Below are 26,665 nucleotides of genomic sequence, written 5' to 3' on the forward strand. Positions count from 1 at the left end.
TTAACAGCACACTTACAGATTTTTAAGGCTGAATACTATCTTCTGTGAATTACTGTACATTTTTCTGCAGCTGTGTTCTATCAAGTTCAGCCATGAAGGGACGTCACTACCTGGAGGGGCATGGGATTCGTTTGTTAACACTTGCTTTCTCCCTATCCTTTCATAGTGCCATGTGTCACTCCACCCCCATGCCCCACCCCCAGTAGGTGTGACTGCTGACAGATTGGTTCCAACCTGGGTGGCAGCAAGCAGAGTGCATTAGTCACACTTAATAAGGCACAGAGAGTCCAAAGGCAGAGGGCTTAGAGAATAGGGTGGGAAAGGGAGGCAGGCCTCACAGGAAACAGATAGGGGAAGGGGAGGGACAAATAGTCACTTACATTAACTGTGAATTAGAGTTGGGAGCACTTGGGAAGCAGGGACCCATAGCTGTAGGAGTAGTGCTCAAGGGGCATGATTTTGGGGTCCCATTTTTATAGGATTCTAGTGGGAGGAAGATGTATTATATCTTAATCCACAACCCTTTAGGGTTGCCTCATTAACATATCAATGTCATCTGAAAATTATCAAGACCATCTTAGTGTTGCCTCATTAACATAAAGTTATTCTGGTTTTATTGTGTATCTGGTACTCATCTGCATCTTGCAGGCTGAGGGCCCTTTACTAGAGCTGACCTGGCTTCTCTTAATATAGCATTTAGTCTCTGAATATGGCCTCAATTAATTGATGAGGCAGTTTTGGCAAGTGGCTTCTGTTTCCTTCTTATATCCTCGATTCCTATTTCGTATTTATTATTATTTTACACTGGCTACGTACATCTTTAATTATGCCACTGCTGTTGAGGTGGTCATGTTGACAATAACAAAATACAATTTTAACACAAGCTGCTATTCTCTAAAATGCTTCATCAGATTTTTCAAAATAGAGCTATTACTTTGGAGAATATATACATACACACATATGTATATATAATATGTTTATATATGCATACACACATATTATATTCATCAAATATGTATAGCATGAACATTATTCTATAAACATTTTTATATATATGTGTGTGTGTATATATATATATATATATATATGTATATTTGGATTTGCATGTAATTGAATTCGTTAATATTGAGCAAGATTACCCTTCCTTTTCTCCATGTAAATCCAAAGTTGGCAAACTATGGCCCTCATAACAAATCTGGCCCACTTCTTGTTTTTGTATGGCCTTTGAGAGAAGATTGGTTTTTAAACTTTTTTGATGGTTGGGAAATATCAATAGAAAAATGATATTTTGTAACATGAAAATTAAATGAAATTAAACTTCTTGGTCAATAAATAAAGTTTTATTAGGACACAACCATGTTCATTCCTTTACCATTGTCTCTGTCTGCTTTCATATACAGTGGCGGAGTTGAGTAGTTTTAAGACCACGTGTGGCATTCTGATTACTTTCCACTGCTACTTGGTGTACTACAAATTGCAATGACGCAGTTTTAACTCCACAGTCCTTCAAGTGCCATAAGTATCATTGTCACTTATTTATTTTTTTTAATACCAGTGTATACCCATCATGTTAAAACAAGAAAAATATTTTTATTATTTCTCATTATGTTTTTATTTAATTATGATTTTTTGAAGCTCGATGCCAAATTGAAATTCTTCTGAACAAGAACTTCCCTCAACCGCTATTATCAAACATTAAATGTAGAATGGCTTTGGAAATTAGCTTTTGCTGGCAGACTTGAGAATGTTTCTTAATACATTCAGCCTAAAATTACAAAGGAAAACAGTGCTTATATGTGAAATTTATACTCTTTAAAATAAATTAACATGACAGCTAATGTTGTTTGAATCACAAGTAATGTCAAGTTTTTTTATATACTTTCCATGCTGTCAAAAGCTAACACAGAAACCAGATTGCCATTCCCACACAAATTTGCAGCGTATGGATTTTCTGAGCTCAAACTGCAGTGCTACCAGTATTTTTTGGACCTTGACACAAGTTCAAAAGAAATTTCCATATTTAAAAATTAATTTAATTATGTAGTTAAGGAAGCTTCTACTTAACCTTCAATGTAAAGCGATTAATCTGTAACATAATGACATGCCTAAAAGCAAATATCAAGTGAAGACTCTAACAAAACCCTATAAATGTCTTCTAAGTGATTAATTTGCTTAATTAAAATCATATTCTCATTGATATCTATATTTGACAGCACCTTTCTATGTAAACCTTTAGTATCAGTTGTGAGAAATGAGCGATGCATGCACAGGACCACCCAGCACAGTGTGCCCTCATCCAAGAAGGTGCTTTATTCTGTGAGCAAAGCAGAATTGCAGTAGCACAAAGGAAACTTGAGGATGTACAAGTCCAGAGTCATCTCCATCCCAAATGTTCAGATGGACTATTTGTGCCCAGCCTATGGTAGAGCCTTCTGAGCTCATATCAGACTGGTCAGCCGTAGTTGAACACACTGTACGTTGTCCCCAACCTTGTGATGTCATTGGTCCTCTTTGATTATGAAGGACAAACAACATCTGTGTGAAAAGACATTTTCAAAGATGAAATATGTGAAATCTCATTACAAATCAGTGTTAACAGAGGAACATTTGCAATCGATTTTAGTAATAGGAAGCCCTGACTTTGAACCTCTGATAAGTGAAATGTTATCCCAAAAGAAAAGAATTCCATTCTCACTAGTAGTCCTGTATTACAAAAAAAAATGCAGAGTTATCATTATATTGTAAATTTCATCAAAAAATCTGTGGAAATTTATTTTCCTCTCTTTCTACATGTCTTTACTTTCAAAGTTTTCATTCTTTGCTGCTATGCTTGGTTATGTTCCCAGAAAGAGAAGCATAGCCCTCATTATAGATTTAAAAGTTAGCATATATTATATAGTGAGACAAAAGTAGAGTTATTAAGGAGAGCCCACATAATGATGACTCTGTCCTAGTATGTCCTGGATTTGCCACTTTTCTGTACTAGTTTTCCTACTAGTTTTTTTGAGTGCTGTCAGTACACAGAAAAAGGCTTTCTGTTGTTGCCATTCTTGCCATGGTAGTAGATGAGCAATTCTTAGTAAAACCCCCATGTGGTAGTAGAGCAATTCTGTGGTAGTAGATGAGCAATTCTTAGTAAAACCCCCATGCCCCTACCCATTTGAAGGGTAAGTAGAGGAAGGGAAGTTTTCTTCCCTTTTGCATATAAGAAGAAAGTATGTTGTTTTCTGTGTTTGCAAGAGAAACTCAGGTTTATTAAATATAGGGAAATAAATTAGCAGTGTTGTGAATATCTCAGATATAATTTTCAACAATCTCTCGTGAGTTATTTGTCCTTTGTAGCTATTGATTTTAAGCTACATAATTCATCATTTTTTAGTTTAGATTGTTTTAGCTAAGGTATGTGTAGCGTTAATTCACTTTGGCCACTGAACTGAAGTCTTGGATATTTGTGTCTGTGTACATGCATATGCTTTCTGACATTTTAAGTCTATTTATGGATATCTGAAAGAGTTTATATAAATCACAGTGCCCAGATGCTCACTAAGGGAATACATACAACTTATTGAAGGTGGGAAGGAAGAATTATTTTTGCTTTCATCTTAATGTTTATTTTCTAGGTATTTGCAAAAGATTTTCAAGAAGTTTATGTTAGAATCGGTACTTTTAACAAGTTTTTTTTTCTTCATTTATTCCAGCTCCTGGGGACAGTTTGTTAACAGTACAACGAGCAGAATTATGCACAATCATGAAGAAGTATAATCAAGCCCTTCGTGATGCAGACGCAGTTTGCAGAAGTAAACCCCTATGGCCAAAGGTATTTCTTGGTTTTGAATGGAAGGTAATAATTTATCTGTAAGAGAAATAGTACTTTTATGTAGGAAACCATTTAAAAAAGAGAGATAAGTAATTGACATTAAGTACATATGGACAACAGTAGTTTCTGCCTAATTACACAAGTATCTTTATGAATTATTGTGCTTTTACTAATCAAGTTAAAAGACATACTCTTGGCCTTCCTAGGAACTTTTCCTAGTATATCACTAATTTGGACAAATACTAAATGACATATGGATAACTGAATAGATATTAGACGACATTAATCTCTAAACAAAGTAAGTGCATTTTGTAGAGTGGTAAGTGAAGGAAGTATACTAGGAATTACGTGTTTAAGCAATATAGCCAGTTTTATGAGTTGAAGTGTAAGTGTAAATAATTTTAAAGTGTGACATTTGTAGGCAGTATACTTGTTCTGTAGACAGATTTAAATAAAGGAAAAAATGATTAAGAAAAATAGAATTTAGAGTAGTAAAGAATAGTGTTAATGAGAATGTTTGACTTTGGTCCCAGATCTTTTAAGTAAGGAAATTAGTATTTTCCTCACACTGGCAGAAAAAGGAACATTGATAAATAGTAATAGTCCAACAATGGTAACTTAAATTAGGTTTAATGGATTTCAGGAAGCCAAAGGTGGAAATATGCAGAAACTTTCTAAACTTATCATTTAAAGACTCTCTAGTATCCGTCTACATTTTGAATTCTTAAACTAAAAAATTTGTTGTGCTCCTGTCATCTAAGAAACACCAAGTCGTATTGTAAAGAGAGCCCTGGCTTTGGAGTCATAAATCCTATGTTCAAATCCTGCCTCAAATACTTAGTACCCTTGTGATGCTCAGAGGGGGTAAATCACTTAACTCTTCTGGGCCTCCCTTTCCTTGCCTATAAAATGAGATTGAACTAGATGGCCACTGATATTTCTTACGCATCTAAATATATGATCTTGTTAATCATTTGTTAACTAAAAATTTTTTCTCCCTGTTTTATTGTCTATTCTTGGGAATTAGTGTTTATCAATCACATGGAGTAAGGCAAAAATATAAATTGGGATGTAGCAATTCTTTTCAAATGAATGGAGCCCATTAAGTGATTTTATTATAAGAAATAATATACCTTTGGAATCATAGAAAGTTGAAAGATACCTTAGAGATCATCTAGTTAGTCCAACTCCTTTATTTTATTTTTTAAATTAATTTTATTTTTAAAAATTAACAAGCAGTTATTTTCTCTTCTTCCTATCCTCTTTACCCCCACCCCTTAAAAAATCAAAAGCAAAACGGTTTTAAAAAATATGCAGTCAGACAAAACAAATCACAACATTGGCCATGTCCAAAAACGTATGTCTCTTTTTGCATATGGAGTTCAACACCTCTCTGTAAGGAGATGGGTAACCTTCTTCATCTTTGGTGTTCTGAAATTTTAGTTGGTCCTTGTGTTGATCATAGATCTTAAGGATTTCAAGGTTGATCCTTTTTTTAGTAGTATAGTATAAATTGTTCTCTTGCTAATTCACTCTGCATTAGTTCATACAAGTCTTCCCAGGTTCCTCTGAAACCGTCCCTTTCATCATTTCTTATGACACAATAGTATTCCATTACATTCATCTACCATAACTTATTTGGCCATTCTCCAATTTATCAAGTCCCTTTATTTTAGAACCCAGTAGTACGGAGCTAGTAAGTGGCAGAGCTAGATGTCCTCTAAGTACATTGCTTGTTCCAGTGTGCCACATGGCCTTCTCACCATCCTTTAGCTGTATTACTGTTTCTAAATTATATTGTCTCCTGTTTTAGTCTTGAAGGACTTAGGTGACAGATGTCACCTTAGGAATGATAGAGTGTGTCTAAAGGCAAAAATTCTCCTCCATGCTTTCACTTTATGCTTAATGAAGTTGAAGAAGCCATGTTCAGAAGAGAACATGAAGCTATCTGTAAGCATATAATTAGAGATTTAGGCTCAGGGATTTTAGATCTAACTATTAAATAATCAAATCAGCTCATGGAGGCAGTAGCTGAATCTTTAGTTTGGGGGAACTCGGTAATGTATGATATTCTGTAATAACGACTTGCTTCCTCTGGGGGTTCAACTTATGATTCATAGCCAGTAAAGAAGAAGAGGAGCAGCTATGGCTCCTAAGAAGTCACTAGGATGGTGCGGGCAAAGAAAGGAGGGGGTATGTCTTCTAACATGATGGAGTCACTCTACATCGAATTAGAACTGGAGTAGACTGCAGGTGTCATCTCACAGCATCTGCATCTGGACTTTGAAGATGTTTCTATGGTGTTTGTAGAATAACGGCATTGGATTAGATCTCTAAGGTTCTTTCTTCCTCTAATTCCTATAATCCCAACAGATCATCTCTTCAGGAAGACTTCTAGTGATGGAAAATTCCCCTTTTCTCAAAGCACTCCATTCTACTTAGAACAATTTTGTCAGAAAGGTTTTCTTAACTCCACCTAAAGTCTTCCTTCTCATACTTCTGTGCATTGGTCCTAGTTCTGTCCTGAGGGGCCAAGAAAAACAAGTTTAATATCATAATTTTGGGCCTTGTTTCTAAAATTAATGTTTATCACATGGAAAAATAAATGTCATTTAGAGATACTCTAACACTTTCTTTTTTTCTTGAAGACTTTGGACTCTTTTGCATGTGTTCAATTCCAAAAACAATTTTCTGCTAAGTGTCTACTTTGTGCTAGGTGTTGAGCATATAAAAACAAAAATAAACACATTTTACCATCAAGGAGCTTAAATTGTATTAGATTTTCCAGCTCCAATTTGGAACTATACCCAAAGGACTATAAAAATTTGCATACCCTTTGACCAACCAAAGCACTACTAAGTCTATCCCAAAAAGATTTTTTAAAAAGAGAGAAAAAAATCTATTAGTAGAAAAATGCTTATAGCAGCTCTTTTTGTGGTGGCAAAGAATTGGAAATTGAGGGGATATCTGTCACTTGGGGAATTGCTGAACAAGTTGTTGTATGTGATTGTGATGGAATACTATTGTGCTGTAAGAAATGATGAGCAGAACGTTCTCAGAAAAACTTGGAAAGACTTACATGAACTGATGCAATGTGAAATAAGTAGAACCAGGAGAACATTGTACATAGGAATAGCAATATTGTGTGATGATCTCCTGTGAATAACTTAGCTATTCTCAGCAATACAGTGATCTAAGACAGTTCTGAAGGACATAAGATGAAAGGTGCTATCCATCTCCAGAGAAAGAACCGGTGTATCCTGAAGGCAAATCGAAGATACTTTTTCTTTACTTTCTTTCTTTTTCTTTTTCTTTCTTTTTTTTTTGATCTGTGTTTTCTTTCATAGCATGACTTGCATGGAAATTGTTTTGCATGACTACACGTGTGTAACCTATGTCAAATTGCTTGCCTTCTCAATGAGGATGGAAAGGGAAGGGGGAGAGAGAATTTGGAACTCATTTTTTTTAAATGTTAAAATTGTTTTTATGTGCAGTTTAGGAAAAAATAAAATACTAAATTTTAAAAAAAGATAGTCCACTTCCAGTGCAACTATCTACATAAGATCCATTTATCTGGTCTTTCTCAGATATGTCAATTATAAACTATCCTGAAAGAAAAAAAAGTTAAATTCTAAGAAAAAAAACCTACTACCTTTCCTGAATTATCAATAAATGAAATTTCTTTTTAAAAACTTTATGATTTTTAACATTAATTTTAAAAAATTTGAGTTCTGAATTCTCTCCTTCCCTCCAGGTCTTCTGCCCATTGAGAAGGAAAGCAATATAATATCAGTTATACATGTGAAATCATGCAATCATATTTCCATATTAGCCATGTTGCAAAATAAAAGCAAGAAAAAATAAAGAAAATAGGGAAAAAAATTATACTCTACACCCTGATTTCATCAATTCTCTTTGGAGGTGGATAGCAATTTTCCTCATGAGTCCTTTGGAATTTTCTTGGATCATTGTATTGATCAGAGTAGCTAAGTCTTTCACAGTTGATCTTCCTTAAAATATTGATGTTCCTGTGTACAGTGTTCTGTTTCTACTCATTTCAATTTGTATCAATTCACATAAATCTTCCAAGGTTTTTCTCAAACTGTCCTGCTTATCTTTTCTTATAGAACAATAGTATTCTATCACACTCATATACCACAGCTTATTCAACCAGTCCCCAATTGATGGGCATCCCCTAAGCATGTAATTTCTTAGGAATAATTTAGTACATCTCCTTCATTTTAAAGTTAAAAAACTAAGGCCCAGAGAAGATAAAGGGAGATACCCAACAAGTTGATTTTGGAACCATCATAACCCAAATCTCTTCATTCATAGTCCACTGCTCTTTTAAATGTCAAATGAAGCCATTAACTTAGAGCTCCCTCTTCTCCATCGCACATTACTCAGATACTTTCTCCCACTATTTCCTTCCTCACTCTTGTATCACAGGAAGTGGTGGCCCATTTCCCTGCCAAGCAAAATCCATTGCCTGAGCAAGTGATTCCATTCTAGCCTGTCTTCTCCAGCAGATTGTTTCCACTATCTTCCCCATTTTTATTAATCTTCAGTCTTTCCCTTCCTACTGACTTCTCCCTGCTTCATACAATCACACTCATGTCTTTCCCATCCATCAAAATACTCACTTGATCCATCCATCTCTACTAGATATCATCCTTGCATCATATCTTGCTTCCCTTTCATAGCTAAACTCCTTCACAAAGCTACCTGTAATCAGTTCCTCCCCTTCTTTTCCTTTTACCCTCTTCTTAACTCTCTACAATCTGATTTCTGATCTCATAATTCAAATGAAACTACTGTCTCCAGAGTTACCTGTGATCAAGTCTTTTTTTTCCTTTTTCATATTTTTATTATTTAATATTTTTAGTTTTCAACATTGATTTCCACAAGATTTTGAGTTACAAATTTTCTCCCCATTTCTACCCTCCCCCCCCTTTCCCCAGTCAGCCCTCCCTTCTGTCACCCTGCTCCCCACCCAGCCCATACCCTTTCCCCTTACTTTCTTGTACGGCAAGATAGATTTCTATACCCCATTGCCTGTATACCATTTCCCAGTTGCATGTAAAAAACACCTTTTTTTTGAGCATTTGTTTTTAGAATTTTGAGTTCCAAATTCTGTCCCTTCTTCCCTCCCCACCCACCCTTCTTGAGAAGGCAAGCAATTCAACATAGGCCACACATGTATCATTATGTAAAACACTTCTGTAGTAGTCATGTTGTGAAAGACTAACTGTATTTCCCTCCATCCTATCCTGTCCCCCTTTATTCAGTTTTCTCCCTTGACCCTGTCCCTTTTCAAAAGTGTTTGCTTTTGATTACCTTCTCCCCCAATCTGCCCTCCTTTCTTTCATCGCCCTCCCTTATCCCCTTCCCCCCTACTTTCCTCTGGGGTAAGATATCCAATTGAGTGTTCATGTTATTCCCTCCTTAAATCAAATCCAATGAGAGAAAGATTCACTCATTCCCTTTCACCTGCCCCCTCTTCCCTTCCAACTGAACTGCTTTTTCTTGCCACTTTTATGTGAGATAATTTACCCCATTCTCATTCTCTCTCTCTCTCTCTCTCTCTCTCTCTCTCTCTCTCTCTCTCTCTCTCTCCTTCTCCCAATATATTCCTCTCTCATCCCTTGATTTTATTTTACTTGTTTAGATATCATCCCTTCATATTCAACTCACCCTGTGCCCTCTGTCTATATATATGTCTGTTCCCTTCAACTACCCTAATACTGAGAAAGGTCTCATGAATTACAAATACCATCTTTCCTTGTAGGAATGTAAACAAAATGGTTCAACCTTAGTGAGTCCCTTATGATTTCTCTTTGCTGTTTACCTTTTCATGCATCTCTTGATTTTTGTATTTGAAAGTCAAATTTTCTATTCAGCACTGGTCTTTTCATCAAGAATGCTTGCAAGTCCTCTATTTTATTGAAAATCCTTATTTTGCCTTGGAGCATTATACTTAGTTTTGCTGGGTAGGTGATTCTTGGTTTTAATCTTAGCTCCTTTGACCTCTGGAATAACATATTCTAAGCCCGTTGATCCCTTAATGTAGAAGCTGATAGATCTTGTATTATCCTGATTGTGTTTCCACAATATTCAAATTGTTTCTTTCTGGGTGCTTGCAATATTTTCTCCTTGGCCTGGGAGCTCTGGAATTTGGCTACAATATTCCTAGGAGTTTTCTTTTTTGTGATCTTTTTCAAGAGGCGATCGGTGGATACTTCGAATTTCTATTTTACCCTCTGGCTGTAGAATATCAGGGCAGTTCTCCTTGATAATTTCTTGAAAGATGATGTCTAGACTCTTATTTTGATCATGGCTTTCAGGCAGTCCAATAATTTTTAAATTATCTCTCCTGGATCTATTTTCCAGGTCAGTGGTTTTTCCAATGAGATATTTCACATTGTCTTCCATTTTTTCATTCCTTTGGTTCTGTTTTATAATGTCTTGATTTCTCACAAAGTCACTAGCGTCCACTCGTTCCAATCTAATTTTTAAGGTGCCATTTCCTTCAGTGGTCTTTTGGACCTTTTCCATTTGGCTAATTCGGCTTTCAAGGCATTCTTCTTCTCATTGGCTTTTTGGAGCAATTTTGCCATTTGAGTTGGTCTATTTTTTAAGGTGTTATTTTCTTCAGTATTTTGGGGGGTCTCCTTTAGGAAGTCATTGACTTGTTTTTCATGATTTTTTTGTATCACTCTCATTTCTCTTCCCAATTTTTCCTGTACTTCTCTTACTTGCTTTTCCAAATCCTTTTTGAGTTCTTCCATGGCCTGAGATCAATTCATATTTTTCTTGGAAGCTTTTGATTGTAGACTCTTTGACTTTGTTGACTTCTTCTGGCTATATATATTTTGATCTTCTTTGTCACCAAAAAAAGATTTTAGAGTCTGAGTTTGAGTCTGCATCCTTTTTCACTGCCTGTTCATGTTCCCAGCCTACTGCTTGACTCTTGAGCTTTTTTGTCAGGGTATGACTGCTGTTAGAGTAGAGAGTACTTTGTCCCAAGCTTTAGGGGCCTTGCATTGCTGTTTTCAGAGTTACTTCTACTCCACACTCACCGTAAGCTCTGCCAGCACTCCTCCCCCAAGAACTGCCAACCAGGACTGCACCCCAGATCCAAGCAAGGCAAAGCAAGATAACCCTGCCTCTGCACCAGCAAAGTAATCCCTGCACTCCCGCTCTGATCTGCAGCTTGATTCTTCCCACCCGGTGTGCCTGGGGCCAGAAGTAGCTGATGCTGGAGCTGTGGAAGCAGCCTCAGGAGTTTCCTGCTGCTGTGGCTGCGCCACCTCTGCCATCCCCTGGACTGGGGCTGGACAGCGAACTTCTCTCACCCATTGTTTTAACAATCTGGCTAGCAGCTTCTGTGGGGGTGTAAGATCCACCCACAGCCAGCACCCAGAAAGCTGCCAGCACACTGGGAAAACACAGGTTCTTTTGATCTGCTTAACCAAGGAAAGCAAGGTGAAGGGGTTGATAAGCTTACTTTAATCCAGCATACAGACAGCATTCAGTTAGTTCAGGGGAAAAAGCTAGCACCCTGAACTTCAGAATAAATACAAACAAATTACAAGAATCAACAGACAGATCAAATACAGATTCATTCACTTACTTCAGGGGAAGAGACCAGCACCCTGAACTTCAGAACAAAATACAAACAAATTACAAACATCAACAGACAGACCCAATACAATTCATAGTTACCAACATCTAGGTTCAGTCCGAGAGCTCGGAACAAAGGCCCAGAGTCACGCTCGCCACCACTGCTGCTCCAACCGAAAAGGGATCTTCAAGCTGTTTTCTCTCCTCTTACAGTGTTTTTGACACCATCAAGCGTCGTCTGAATGACTAGAGCTGATTGGTTCTTGAGCTGGCCCCTTCCCTTAGGACCCTGGGAGGTTCATATCCACATAGATTAGGTTAACACCCAATAGGGCATGGCTCTGGAGTTAACACCTCCCCTTAGCCAGCCCCATGAATCGTCACAAAGAGGTGGACCTCAACCCACGTGGTCTAAAATCCTCTGCTGTCCCAGACATGTAAACTAGGCCCTCCCTGGAGTTAGCCCTACCTTGGGCCCCAAGGGCCCAGCACCTGGTAAGGCTTAATGAAATAAACTGAGTTACTCAAAGAAAGGCCATTTTGCTTACCGACACACCCATATCCAGCAGTTTTCCCACTAACCTGCTCTGTTGTCTTTGACGTTCATGGGTAGGGAAGTCTGGTAACTGCCACAGCTCAGTGATCTGTGGCCCTGATCCCTGCTGTGCCTGACTCCCAGTCTGGTCTGTTCTGGCGTGGCCCATGCTGGGCTGCGCTCCGCTCGCAGCATGGTGCGATAGACCCTTCCCGGCGACCGTCCAGGCCATCTTGGTCTGGAGACTTGTTTCCCTCTGTTATTTTGTGGGTTCTGTAGCTCTAGAATTTGTCTGGAGCCCTTTATCGGTGTTTGGAGGGAGTTGGGGGAGAGCTTCAATGAGTCCCTGTTTTCCAGCCACCATCTTGGCTCCTGTGATCAAGTTTTAACTACTAAATCTGTCAGTCTTTGACTCATCCTTATCTTTCCTGACCTAGTTGCAGTACTTAACACTGTTGATCACCTTCTTTTCCTTGATACTCTCTTCTCTCTGAAGTTCCATGACACTACTACCTCCCGCTTCTCCTACCTGTCTGACCACTTCTTTTCAGAGGCCTGTGCTGGATCTTTATTCCAGTCAAGCCCATTAAATATGGGTGTACCATAAAGCTCTGTCCTGTGCCTTCTTCTCTTTACCCTATATACTGTTTTTGCTTGGTGATCTCCATAGTTTTCTCATATTCAGCAATCATTTCTATACAGGTAGACATATATTCAGCCATAACTTCTCTCCTGACCTCCAGTGTTACATCTCCACCTGCCTATCAGACATCTCTTCGTGGATTTTCTGTAATCATCTTAAATTCAGTATGTCTAAAACTTAATTCATTATCTTTTCAGTTCAATTCAGTAAACATTTCTTATGCACCTCCTATTTGCCATTGCTAACCACTGGGGATACAGATAAGACAAAGACAGTCCTTGCCCTCAAGGAGCTTACAATCTAATGGGGAGGACAGCTCACAAAAAGAAGCTGGAATAGGAGGAGGGGAACTTAGGGGTACCTGGTGGTATCTTGTTTCAGAAAGTTGAAGCCCAGTGAGCTATAGATTCTTTGTTAACTTCCCTATTGCTGTGGAGAGTATCTTAGTCCCCTAGGCTGATAACCTAACTATATCCTCAACTTCTCTCATCCCTCATTTCCAGTCTGTTGCCAAATCCTGTCAATTTTACATTAGTAATTTTCCTCCTACATATTCCCTTCTCTTCTTACTTTACACTTTACCACCTTATGCCTGGGCTATCATGATTGTCTGCTGCTTGGTCTCTCTCCCACAAGTTTCCCTCCACTCAGTCTTCCATTCAGCTGCCAAAATGATCTTCATATGAAGTATACGTCTGACCATGTCACCCTCCACCCCATCAATAAACTCCAGCAGCCCCTTACCACTTCTAGAATGAAATAGAAAATCCTATTTTGACTTTCAGAGTCAGTCAGTAAGCATTTATTAAGTGCCAAGTGCAAAGTGTTGGGGATACCAGAAAAGGCAAAGATAGTTCCTGCCCTCAAGGCACTCTCAGTCTAATGGGGAAGAAAACAAGCAAAAAAAATGTACAAATAAGCTGTACAAAGTAAATATGGAATAATTAAAAGAAGGAAGATATAAGAGGGGTTGGGAAAGGCTTCATATAGAAGGTGGGATTTCAGTTGAGAGTTGAGGGAAGCCAGGAGGCAGAGAGATGAGACCTTCATAACCTGACCCTCTTACTTTTCCATTCTTTTTACAACTTAGTCCCCTTCCACATCTTCCATAATGCAGTGAGTGACACTGGCCTCCTTACTATTCTTTACACAAAGCATCCCGCCTTCTGACTTGGTACATTTTCACTGGATGAGTCTCCAGTGTCTGAAATTCTCTTCGTCTTTATCATGGCTTCATGGCTTTCCTGACTTCTATCCAGTCTCAGTTAAAATTCCACTTTTTTCAAAAAACTTTTCCTCATTCTTCTGGATGCTACTGTATTTTTTTTAAAATTTTTGTCAATATAGTTTTATGTATTTTCTTTTTAAAAAAATGTTTTTTAATTAATTTTTTATTTTTAGTTTTCAACATTCACTTCCATAAGATTTTGAGTTCCAGATTTTCTCTCCATGCTAGTGTATTTCTTCAGTGATTATCTCCAATTTATCTTCTTTGTGTTGTATATTTTTAATGCAAATAGTTACCCTTGATTTAAAAGTAGAATAAGCAGATGAGTTAAAGTCTCCTTGTTCTAAGCTAAATTGACAAAATAAATCACTAGAGAAAATGACATGTATGACATACTAAAAAATACAGGGATGAAACTGGAAACCATTGCTAACATGTGTAACCTGCTCTTATTAATAGCTTATATGCCCAGAGCATAGTAGATAGGTGATTGCAAATATAGCAGTCATTTTTTTTAAAATATGAAAACCTCTTGGATTGAGACAGTGTGGGGAATGTGGCGGGGGGGAAAGAATTATAGGATGATTTTAATTTTGGAAAATCTATGTGAACATACAACAAATTAGTAATCACTTAAACCAAAATATTCCAACGCGGGGAAGAAAGATGACATAGTTTCTGTAAGGAATTAAACCTAACTTGTTTGGTAAAAAATACAATAATTTGAAACTCAAATGAGGTAAATTTATGATAAATGAAAGGAAGCCCTGCTTCTTTTTAAGCAGACACTGGTAAAACACATAAATGAATTTAAAAAAAAATCTATAAAATAGCTGTGGATTCCCCTTAGCAATACTATTTACCTAGTAAATACGTAGTTTGGAGACAGTTAGACTTTAATAATTTGGCATTGACTTTAGCAAAGGAATGTAGTAGAAGTCTTTCAAACATGGCTCATTTATTTTAAAAGTTGCTTAACAAATTAGTTTCAATGATTATTCAAGCTTACTGTTAAAGTAGGGTGAATTATATGTATATTACATTTTAAATATTTATCTTTTTATTTGTTACATATAGGGACATTATGTGAAAGCTCAGGCTCTTTCTGGATTGGGAAGAACTGAGGAGGCATTGAAGGAGTTTCTCTATTGTGTTGCCTTAAATCCTGGACGAGGAATAATAAAGAAAGAAGCCCAAAAGGTAGAGTGGTTATCTTCTTCAAATTGGGCTGCATTTAAAAAAAATTATTGTATTTCATTTTTTGTTAAATATTTACCAATTGCATTTTTTGACCTTGATTTTTAAAAAATTTGAGTCCTAAATTCTCCCCTCCTTTCTGTCTTTCCCCCATCCATTGAAAAGGCAAGCAGTATACTAATTATACATATGAAGTCATACAAGACATTACCATATTAACCATGTTGTAAAAGCAAAACAAAAAGCAAGTGAAAAAAGGATGCTTCGATCTGCACTGAGTTCATCAATTCTTTCTCTGGAGATGGATAACCTTTTTCATCGTGCGTCCTTTGGAATTATTTTGGGTCACTGTATTGATCAGAGTAGCTAAATTTTTTCACAGTTTGATCATTATCATGCTGTTGCTGCTACTGTGTACAGTGTTCTCCTGGTTCTCCTCACTTTGCTTTTCATCAGCTCATAAAAGTCTTCGCAGGTTTTTCTCAAACCATCTTGCTTGTCATTTTTTTTTAGCACAATAGAATTCCATCATAATTGCATACCTCAACTTGTTCAGCCATTCCCCAATTGATGGGCATCCCCTCAATTTCCAATTCTTTGCCACTGGGATGCATTTGTAAGTTCTACACGTTTCTTAAAATTAGCTGTTAAGAAGCACTTTCTCTACATCCTATGAATTTAAGAATTTTACTGTTCTGGTATCTGAGTTGGATAACTTTTCCCCATCTATGGCCAATTGTGCTTTATAGTAGTAAATACATGTAACTTAATTCTGCATGAAATAATGATGTTGTATTAGGGGAAGTAGAAACTTAATGTGATGTAATAGGCTTGGGTGAAGTAACTACAGTTTTAGTAGTTGGGGATAAAAACTCAGTTCTCAATAAATTTTTGATTGTATTATATATTTGTTCTCAAAAAAAAAATTTACTCAGTGGCCATCCTTTGTGGTACTGAGTCTGTTTGCATTTAAGTAGGCTATTTCTAGGACCAAAGACAATAGTCTATTGTTGGAGCTTTTCTCAAACGGTATAGACTACTAAAGCTCATGTTTCACCGACATAGCCTTCAAAAACTCCAGTTTGCCTCCATGCCATCATCAGTATGATGTTAGTGGAAATAGGACTTGAGCATAAAGGGCATAATTATGTTATTGAGAATATTTATTTATGAGGATGTGGCCAGTAATGAGAATGAGAAACGATAAACAGCTCCAGTATACCAGAAGAACAAGAGAAAAGCTTTTAACACATTGGATTTATGGGAAAACATGGACAAGATAAAATGTTGGTAATGCATAGAATGAGGTGTGATGGGGTGGTAGCGTACCTCAATGGAGAAAACACACAAAGGAAGTGACTGGTACATCAAAGTGTTTTAGTATTGTAGTATATTAATGCAGTATAAATGAATTTACCTGAATTTTTATTAGCAGTTATTTAGATTTTCACAAATATAGTATAGGTCAACTTTTTGTTAGAATTTTTTCCCATAATGCCCTGGTACATCAAAGAGAAATAATTGTTTGTTATTCACGAGAATATTTTAAGAAACTTTTGTCATGAATCCAGTAGCAGATGCTTAAACATCAGACAGTAGGTAGTTTGACCAGGTACTGTAACTACTGAAAGTTGAGAAGCTTAGAATTTACTTGTAAATATTCCCTGTGAGAAAATCAAATGCACTTTGGGGAAGATCTTTTTAACCTTAGCTTTTTTTTTTTTTACCATCTACACAATATATACATCCTTTAGACTTCATAATCTATAAGCTTCCTGAGGTATGTTGTCTCTGAAACTATGGTGGCCCCAAATATTTTCTTTTCTTTGTAATTATTTAGATAATGTGTGAAGTGTTTTTCCCATCTTTGGAAAATGTACATGAAAATTTAACATCTTCCTTCCGAAGTCGAACACCTTACACCAGATTGAAACCTAAATTTATGAGTAACATAAATACCCACTCTGAACTAGAAGATGATTCTAGTGCAGGATGTTCTAAGGTAGGAAGTGCATACATTTTTTGGTATAGTCTTGATTTAATAGTGTTGTAGTGTTCTAAAAAATATTTAACAAAATAATTAAAATATGAAGTACAACATGAAAAATCTACAAATAATCTTTGAGCTATGCTTAGCTTTAGTTTGTGTCTTATTCTAGTACCAATTAAGGGTACTGCATTGTGTAACACCTTGGTTGTGAAAGGTAATTTAGAAGATGTCAAGGAAATTGATAAAAATAATAGAGTGCTCATTTTTATGACATTTTAAGTTTTCGTATGCTTCAAAATGTTCTCAAAATAACTCCAAAGTGGCTACTACAAGTGTTATTACTCCTATTTTATAGAAGAGGAAACTGATGTTGGAAAGTTTCAGTAACCTCCCTATGGTAACTAAGTTGTTAAGTGTCAGAGGGTGATTTTAATTCAAAAGTCGTCTAACCATTTGTGCTATACCACATAAATAACTCAAGAAAGGGTTAGAAGAAATACCTTTGAAAAGAAAAAAGTTGAATTGTATTATTTTGCCTGGAGAGGAGAAATCAGAAGGATTACTTTGACATTTGAGAAGATTTTTTTGTGCAGGAGAATGGAGCTCAGTTGGTTCTCTGAAGAAATCTTCACCGTGAAAATCTGTCATTTTAAGGTCTGATAGCAGTTGAAGCAGGTTACAGAAAAAGATTGTAGGTTCTTGTTTCTTTAAAGATCACTAAGCTTTTTTTTTTCCTGATATTCCTCCCTTAAATTGTTTATATCTTTCATTCCCAGGATTCTTTGTTCCAATTCAACAAAACTCTGTCCCAGGAGTCTGATGTCTATCAAAACTCTGATTCTTCGGTTTCGCATCATGTACTCGATCTACATTTTGAAGATAAAAAAAAGACTTTTAAAACAGCCCTTTCCAGTGTATCTAGTGCTAGTTTAAAGAGAGAATTTCCCGCTGATTTGGAAGATGTGCAGAATTTGAACGTCCCTAACAAAATTTCCAAGGAAGGTTAGTGGCTTACAGTTCATTTGGAAGATGTGATTTCAAAGCATTGAGTATTAAGCTGTGGTGTTTATCTTAAAAGGGGTGTTAAGAAGGATACACTTTATTATGCTTGTTTGTATACCAAAGCAAATTGAGTAAAATTTGTACAACTTTGTGGTTCACTCCTCCCACTTTACCCCCCCCCCCAAAAAAGGCAGACCAACTTTGAAAAACTCATTGCATTATTGAGTTCAAAAAAGTACAGTCCAGTGTTGTGAAATGAGGAAAAAAGAAATGGAAACTTCATCAGTGGTGGCAGCTTGGCAGAAGTGCTATTAGGTTCTTAATCTGGGCATATATTTCCCAAAGTGAAGTTTTCTCACACTTCACATGCAACTAAACTTCATAGGCATTGTTTGTGCTACAGATTACAAACTACTAAGAAATCGGAATTGTTTAAATGTTACATATTGACTCAAGAATGATAAAGGCTTCAAAGCATTGGCATTTTCTTTAGTTGTGTGTGAGAAATGTTTATGTGTTTTCTTTCACGTATAATTATTTACTGTCATCTATTTTAAATAATTGTGCCATCGTAACATAGCATGAATCACACATACCATTAATACTCCAGATGATTTGTTTTCCTTCCTTTAAGAAGGTGCAGAATAAATCTCTGTTCGTATTTTTATATCAGAAATGGTAATATCTACCAGGGTTGGGGAACCTTTTGCCTTGAGGCCACATGTGGCCCTCTAGGTCCTTGTGTGGCCCGTTGACTGAATCCAGACTTCACAGATTCTGTCTAGATTCACTCAGAGAGCTGAACTTGAGGACCTAGAGGGCAACATGTGGCTTTGAGGCCACAGGTTCCATACCCCTGAATACCATAACTCTAAATCATACCAATTAAATTTTTAGAAATAAAGAGTCTAGAAAGCAAAGTTCATTGCTGTGAGGCTTCTTGGATCTGATCAGGTTAGGTATATCCCAGCTAATAATGTCCAGTTAAAGTTGGGGGAGGATCAAATCCTGATAGTATGAAGAGTATTTGGAAGTAGAACTTCCATCTAAGTTAAACAAGAGTGATTACTGTGAGGTTTTTTTTTTTCAGTTACATATAGTTTTGCTTTTAAACTTTCAGAATTTAAGTTGTGGTAAATTGAATTTAACCTTCTGTCACTGTGTGGTAGTCAGTACAAACTCATGTTAATAATTATTTCTTGTAAAAAGACCCAGTAACATGGATTGAAATACACATTGGACAAAAATCTTTCAGTTACTAATTTCAAAATTTAATTCCTAAGTCAGTCTGAAAGTATCACCACAACAGCAACAACATTAGAACTTCCAGTAAGTAGTAAATTAACTGATTTGATGGCTTTGCTTTTACCTGCCCGTGCTCTAAGGGCATTAATTAGCAATGAAGAGAACAAATGACTACTAATGATAGATACCGTTAGCTGTCATGTTAACTAGGTTTGATTTTTAAGTCAAAGATAGCTTATAAATAATTTTTAGGTCTAGTTTAACTTACATGATTACCTACATGATCATAATTTATTTCTCTGTGCTTACTAACTAAAAGAGAAGCAATATATTTAATCTGTTATTGAACCTGCTGTCTAATCTATGAAACTTACTTATGCTAAATAACATGCTGCTTTTCTTCCAAAGAAAGACTACATGTTGCATTTTGTCATTCAAATGCACTTGGCTTGAATGTTAATAATAATATTGTCCTTTTTTTCTTAGATGTAGAGACCTTGCCTCAGATTGTTCCAAATACTAAAGTGGGAGAGAGTCCAGTAATCTTGGTAGATGCATCAGACTTTGAATGTTCTCTTTGTATGAGGTATAGTACAACAGAACTATAGAAATGAAAAATAAAAGTCTTGTTAAATTTTGTGCCTAAAAAGCTAAACGTATTTTATTCCCTAGTAAAAGGCTTCTTAATCTGGGGGTCATGAATTTGTGGGGGAGTTTATAGCTATGTTTCACTACAGTTAGATTTGTTTGTCTTTTTTTGGAATTCTGTGATTTTATTTTTATATTACTTTTATTATTTATTTTATTTAAAACCATTATTCTAAGAAAAGGTCCAAAGATTTCACCATTCCTTCAAAGGGGGTCTATGACACTCAAAAAGGTTAAGAACCCTGGCTGTAGTAGGTGATTAGATAATTATAAACTATTTCACAAAATTTTGTAATTATCAGTAAATTTTGGGAAAATATTTCTCCAGTCTCCTTTAATAAGAAGATAAAATAAAAGTGAAATTGCCCCGGCAGAAGTATAAAAACAAATACTGATTAAAGTTAATGTGAATAAAAGTTAAGTTGTGAAGTTTTTTTCTGAATACTTTCATGTTGTTATTGAGAATAATACAGTTTGTTTTCTCCCCTTTATCAGGTTATTCTATGAGCCTGTTACCACACCATGTGGACATACTTTCTGCCTAAAATGTCTTGAGCGCTGCCTTGACCATACGCCAGATTGTCCATTGTGCAAAGAAAAGCTTTCTGAAGTAAGCATCTTTATTCTGTAGGGCATGCTGTGTCTCATCTCTGGTTGATAATTTCTTCCACACATAGGTAAAAGGTGTGAAGTTTCTCACCCTTCTCTTGACCTTGTCACTTGGCATGTCTTTTTTTTTCTCTCTCTGACTTCTTTCTCTTTAATTGCACACACATAATTTATTTTTATTATCAAATAATTTAAAGGTACAAAGGACATATACCTGACAAAACAGGTTCAAGTCCCAAACGTATGTAGCACGTAATCACTTTTCATTTAGTTTTGAAACCAAAACCATTAAAACCTATGTTTCCTTGGGAAATCAGATGTTTCTTTATCTCTATTCATAGTGATGTATGTATGTATCTTTGTGGAAATATATTAACATAGAAATGTACATGTAACCCATAATTATAATTTATTCTCTTGATTTAAAGTATATATTCGGGGTAGCTAGGTGGCACATTGAGTACAGCACCGGCCCTGGAGTCAGGAGGACCTGAGTTCAAATCCAGCCTCAGACACGTGACGCATGTACTAGCTGTGTGACCTTGGGCAAGTCACTTAACCGCAATTGCCCTGCCTTCCCCCCTCCAAAAAACCCCCCAAAATGTGTGTGTGTGTGTGTGTATTCAACGTAGATAAACTTCACTAGACAAAAGTAAGGAGGCCTGAGCCCCAGAACCAGCTTTGTCATTAACTTAGGGATGATCTTGGACAAATAACAACCCAGTTCAGATTTGGTTTCTTCCTTTGTAACACAGGAATTTTACCCACTATTTTACCCTACCATTGATTAAATTAGACACTTGATATAAAAGCACTTCGAAAAGTTAAAGTACTAAACAAATTAAGTTACTAACAGTAATTCTTTATGCAAAATGTAGTGTTCCACTTTAATGACTTCTCCATGAGGTTATGATCAGTGCCAAAACATTTTTATTTTAACCATTTTTTGCTGGAAATAACCTATAATACACATTTCCATGCTTTCTAAAACCATATGCTGAACATATTTTAATGTTTCCTTGAACACTAAACCATTATACATATCTCCTATTGTAATATAATGTAAATAGTGGGGATATTGAGATATATAGGATTCTCTGTCCCTACACTGAGTGGCCCAGGGTTTTATGCTTTTATGTTGATAATTATTCTATATCCTCCCTTGGCTGTCAGCTGTCACTTTTGTTATCAGAAGGAGCCTGCTTGTAATCTGCCGTTTTGTTGTATATACCATTATTTGCTATGGAAGGCTGTAGATTTTTGTGGCATTTACTTGTATCTGTGCTTCTTTTGTTTCTGGGCTCACAGCAGTGTTACAAATGGATGGGGTTTCTAGAAGTAAGCTTACAAAAGTGGGGCATAATTGTACTTATATTGTCAGATGTGATGGAGATTGAAGTCTTGATTTCATAGAAAGGTATCATATATGCCATATGTGAGTTACCAATTTTTTTAAAGAACTTAAACGTAATAAAAAATATAAACACACAAGGAACATAAAAATGTCTTTAATTTCCAAGGTACTTTATGATCTTATAAAGTCCTCAGAGACATTGTTATGTAAATTCAGCTATCAGTTGTTATTGTACATATGCAGATGTCCCACTTCATAGTATATAAGTAAATCATCTTTTATTGTGCTACTCAGTAAAAAGTAGAATATAAAATAAACAGTAATAGACATATTGCTACTTTTTTGATAATACAATAATTTTATGCAGTATTATGACATGTCATAGTTCATTTTCTATCTGACCTTTGTTACTGAGATTTATAAAACTCCTTAGGAATAAGTTAAGGCAAAGACTTTAAGGGTAACGGTCAAACTGGGGTTGGCCTAAACATACCCAGGTAAGAACCTCCTGGAAAGTTATAAGAGTGTTGTACAAAATTGAGTCCAGAAATAAACCCCCATTCTCCCCCAAAAAAGAAAAGAAAGCCACTTAACCTAGCTACTCTAGTTTGTGTGTCTGAGCTAAGTCTAAGCAAACAATAATGTTTGGCATTCAGTATAACATTTCAGTCTTGCCCTGAAAATATATAGCTTGACATATGGAAGAATTTTGTTGAAAATAAATATCATCACATCATATTCCCACATATGGAACTTGTACAATACTTAGGACCAAGACATGCCACTTTAAATTTATTTGCTTTTCCTTATGAGTTTTAGTTACAGCATTATAAGGAAAGCTAAAAACACTATTTAAATTATAACAAATGAAAGAGGATTCTGGGAAGATGAAGCAGTATATCAGAAAACTTGGCTCTCTTAAAAAAAAAGACAGAACATCACTTCCAAGCAGCAGAAATAAACTCAAAGTAAAGTAGTTGTCCTCCAAAGACAGTTTGAGAAGACCCCAGGAAAGATCCAACCCTGGGGTGGACGTTTGGCCTGAGTGAAGTACAAATACCTCCAGGTCAACTCTGCAAAATCAACAAACCCTGGGGGCAGCTGGGTTGAGAGGCAGCCTCAGCCTTAGAAACTTTCATCTCGAAGACAGTGTGGGGGTCTGATGGCTGAGTAGAAGATTGAAAAACCTTCCACTGTCAAGGGACACCAAGCACAGCTGTGCTAATCAGACACATCCAGGGCTATGGCTGCAGGGAAAAGTAGCTAGCATACAACTGGTGAGTGCAGTAGTGAGGGGCAGGGACCCTGCTGGCTTTGGGCACTTGCAGGAGAGCAGAGTCCCTGGTTTTAGTTCCAGGGCAGAGAAGACAGTTGTAGTGTACATCCACCAGAGGGACTGCTGTGGCTGGGGGCCTTAACTGAGAAAAGCCCAAGATTGGGCCCTGAGACAGACCTCAGAAAATAACAGAAGAACCTGAGATTTGTGACATCATTTCCCATACCTTGGGACTACAACTTGATTGTACTAATACCTGCTAAAAACAAAATAAAAAATAAAAATGAGTAAGCAAAGGAGAAAGAGCCCAACCATAGATAGTTACTATGGGGATAGAGAAAATCTGGGTTCATATTCAGAGGAAGATAATGGAGCTAGAAGAGCCACTCCTTTTTCAGTAAGAAACATCAAATGATTCCAAGCACAAAAAGAGTTATTGGAAGAACTTATAAAGGATCTTAAAAATCAAATAAGAGAGCTCAAGGAAAGATTTAAAAAAATAAGAGCAATCCAAGAAGATTATGAAAAGAAAGTCAACTTACTGGAATTAGAGAATCAGAAACTTAAGGAAGACAATAATTCCTTGAAAACTAGAATTGGGCAAGGGGAAGCTAATGACATTCTAAGACACCAACAAATCATAATACAGGATCAAATAAAAAATAGAAGAGAAAGTAAAACATCTCATCAGATCTAACTAATCTGGAGAAGAGATCGAGGAGAAATACTATAATAATAGTCGTACTACCAGAAGAATACAATTAAAAAATAATCTTGATACAATATTACAAGAAATTAATGAAGGAAAATTTCCTTGAAGTTCTAAAACAAGAAGGCAAAGTAGAATTAGAAAAAAATCCAGTGATCACCACCTGAAAGAGATCCCAGGAGGAAAACTTACAGGAATATCATAGCCAAGTTTCAAAGCTCCCAGGTTAAGGAGAAAATATTGGAAGCAACAAGAAAAAAACAATTTAAATATCATGGAACTACAATAAGGATTGCACAAGATCTAGTAGCTAGTACATTGAAGGACCATAGGCTTATATTCCATAGAGTGAAAGAGCTGGGATTATGACCAACGGTAATTTACCTAGCAAAGTATAATCCTGAATGGAAAAAATAATGGACGTTTAATGAACTCAAAGACTTTCAGGTTTCTGTGACAAAAACCCCAGAACTTAAGGGAAGATTCAACATGTAACATCCAAGAGAAATATAAAGACCAATTATAAGAGACTCAGTGAGGTCAAACTATTTACTTTGTATATGTGAAAATATTAGCAGTCCTCTTATGATTGTCATCATTATTTGTTAGTTTGAAGAAAAGGTGTGGGCTGAGCTGAGCATGATGGGGGCAGTTCTAAAAATATAAAACTGTGTAGAGAGAGGTAAAAAGGAGTAATTATCTCATACAAATGAGTCATAAAAGGAAAAATTGATACAGAAGAAGCTAGTAGCAGGGAGGGTGGATAGTGCTGCAACCTTACTCTTATCAGCAGCGTAGGTTAAAGAGGAAACTGTGTGTGTGTGTGTGTGTGTGTGTGTGTGTGTGTGTGTGTGTGTGTGTGTGTGAAAGCCTTAAAAATTCAGAAAGAATTAAGAGGGCAAGGAGATAGGGTTGGGGAGAGGGTAAGGGAGGGACTCTTGGAGGGGTGGTGGGTAGGTTAAAAAATAGGAGGGTAAGTTAGCAGATATAAGCAAAGCAATGAGGAGGGATGGGGTAAATAGGGTGAGAAGGATAGTAAAGAAAAATAGGAAGGAGGAAAATACACAACAAGTAATCGTAGCTTAGAATGTGAATGGGATGAATTTACCCATAAAATGGAAATGGATAGCATATTAAAAATGAGAAATACATGCAAACATAAAATAAAAGGTAGGAGTAGAATTTAGTATGTAAAAAAAGCAAGGCTAGTAATCATGATCTCAGAGTTAAAATAGATTTAATCAAAAGTAAAAATAGAGAAACTGCACTATGTGTCAGCAATATTATTCAATATTGTTTTAGACCATTTAAAATAATTAGATGGTGTAAAATACCTGAGCGTATACCTGCCAAAACAGATCTGGGAACTATGTGAACATAAAACACTTTTTATACAAATAAAACTCAGATCTAAATTGAAGTAATATTTATTGTTCATGGGTAGGTAAAGCCAATGTAATTTTTTAAATGACAATTTTACCTAATAATCTATTCAATGTCATCCCAATTAAATTACTCCAAAATTATTTTACTGCATTAGAAAAAATTCTAAAAGTCATTTGGAAGAACAAAAGGTCAGGAACTTCAAAGAAACCAAGGGGAAAAGTTGTAAAGGAAGTAGATTCAGCAGTATCAGACCTTATACTATATTATGAGGTGAGAGCATTGTTAAAGTGTAAAAAGAATAATTTTGATTATTTTAAATACAAAGTTTCTTGTACAAATAAAACCTATGTAGCCAAGAATAGAAGGAATGTAGAAAATGGGGGGAAAAACTTTCATAGGCAGTCTCTCAGATAGGATGTAATTGGATTGGAATATTGCTGTGGTCTAGGAAATGATGAGCTGGTTGATTTAGAAAAGCATGGAAAGACTTGGACTCATGAAGGAAGATGCTATCTACCTTCAGAGAAACAGACGATTGGAAGAAATTAGGATAGTCTGGTCTTACATATATGTGTATGAGTGTGTGTGTGTATGTATATATGCATAGATATATACACACATATATATGTTTATAGATATCTCATTTGTGTGTATCTGTATTCATGTCCCCATGTATCCATGCTTAATTGTAGCCTTCTCTAGAGTGGTGGGGTAGGGAGGGAAAAAAATAAAGTAAAAAGTACACAGCAGAGAACAAAAGAAAATCAACAAGGAAAGAAAGAAAAGCTGAGCAGTTTTGAAAACAATATGTTGTATTTATTATATAGATTTTCTTGAAATGGAAATCTGTTTTTTCATTTGGAATCCTCTTATGGTCTGCTGTGTACATGGCAGTGGTTTTTTTCTTCTCTGATTTTGTATTTGTTTAGAATTTAAAAAGTACAAATAAAATAAACTATAACAAATAAGTGTTCTCCATGACAGCTAGAGCATCTCTATAAAGACAGAGAAATTTTGAAACAACTTTATATATTTGCAAGCTACTGGATATTTCTTTTTTTTTTTTCTGTAGTGTCCTGTACTGCCTTACAAGTTTTCAGTAATTTGTTCTATAGCTCTTTTTTGTACCTTAAGACTAAGAAACAGGAGTTTTTTAAGGCACAATTAGTTGCTGTGTTGATTTTATTTAATTTCTTTGAATTTGCTGTAGGCCAGTATGATTATTGCTGTACCATTTATTTTATTTCAGTTTTTGGCAAGCAGAAGTTATAAAAAAACCACATTGACCGAAGAATTAATACTTCACTATTTACCAGAAGAGTTATCTGACAGAAAAAAAGTTTATGATGATGAAATGAAGGAGTTATCAAAGTAAGTGCTGTGCATGTGTTACATCTTATTTT

General features: G+C 36.0%; 1 protein-coding gene across 1 annotated transcript in view; it reads left to right on the forward strand.

Annotated features, from left to right (window-relative positions):
* The window catches only part of LONRF2 (LON peptidase N-terminal domain and ring finger 2), a 99,737-nt gene that overhangs the window by 51,455 nt on the left and 21,617 nt on the right, over nt 1–26,665 (forward strand). The window contains exons 2-8 of the mRNA XM_036744454.1: nt 3,699–3,817; nt 14,924–15,046; nt 16,884–17,045; nt 17,810–18,035; nt 19,767–19,866; nt 20,424–20,538; nt 26,512–26,633. Coding sequence (XP_036600349.1) covers nt 3,699–3,817; nt 14,924–15,046; nt 16,884–17,045; nt 17,810–18,035; nt 19,767–19,866; nt 20,424–20,538; nt 26,512–26,633 — 967 coding nt within the window. The remainder of the gene's footprint in view (nt 1–3,698; nt 3,818–14,923; nt 15,047–16,883; nt 17,046–17,809; nt 18,036–19,766; nt 19,867–20,423; nt 20,539–26,511; nt 26,634–26,665) is intronic.

Source organism: Trichosurus vulpecula, chromosome 2 (genome assembly GCF_011100635.1).
Source record: "Trichosurus vulpecula isolate mTriVul1 chromosome 2, mTriVul1.pri, whole genome shotgun sequence".
NCBI classification, from domain to species: Eukaryota; Metazoa; Chordata; class Mammalia; order Diprotodontia; family Phalangeridae; genus Trichosurus; species Trichosurus vulpecula.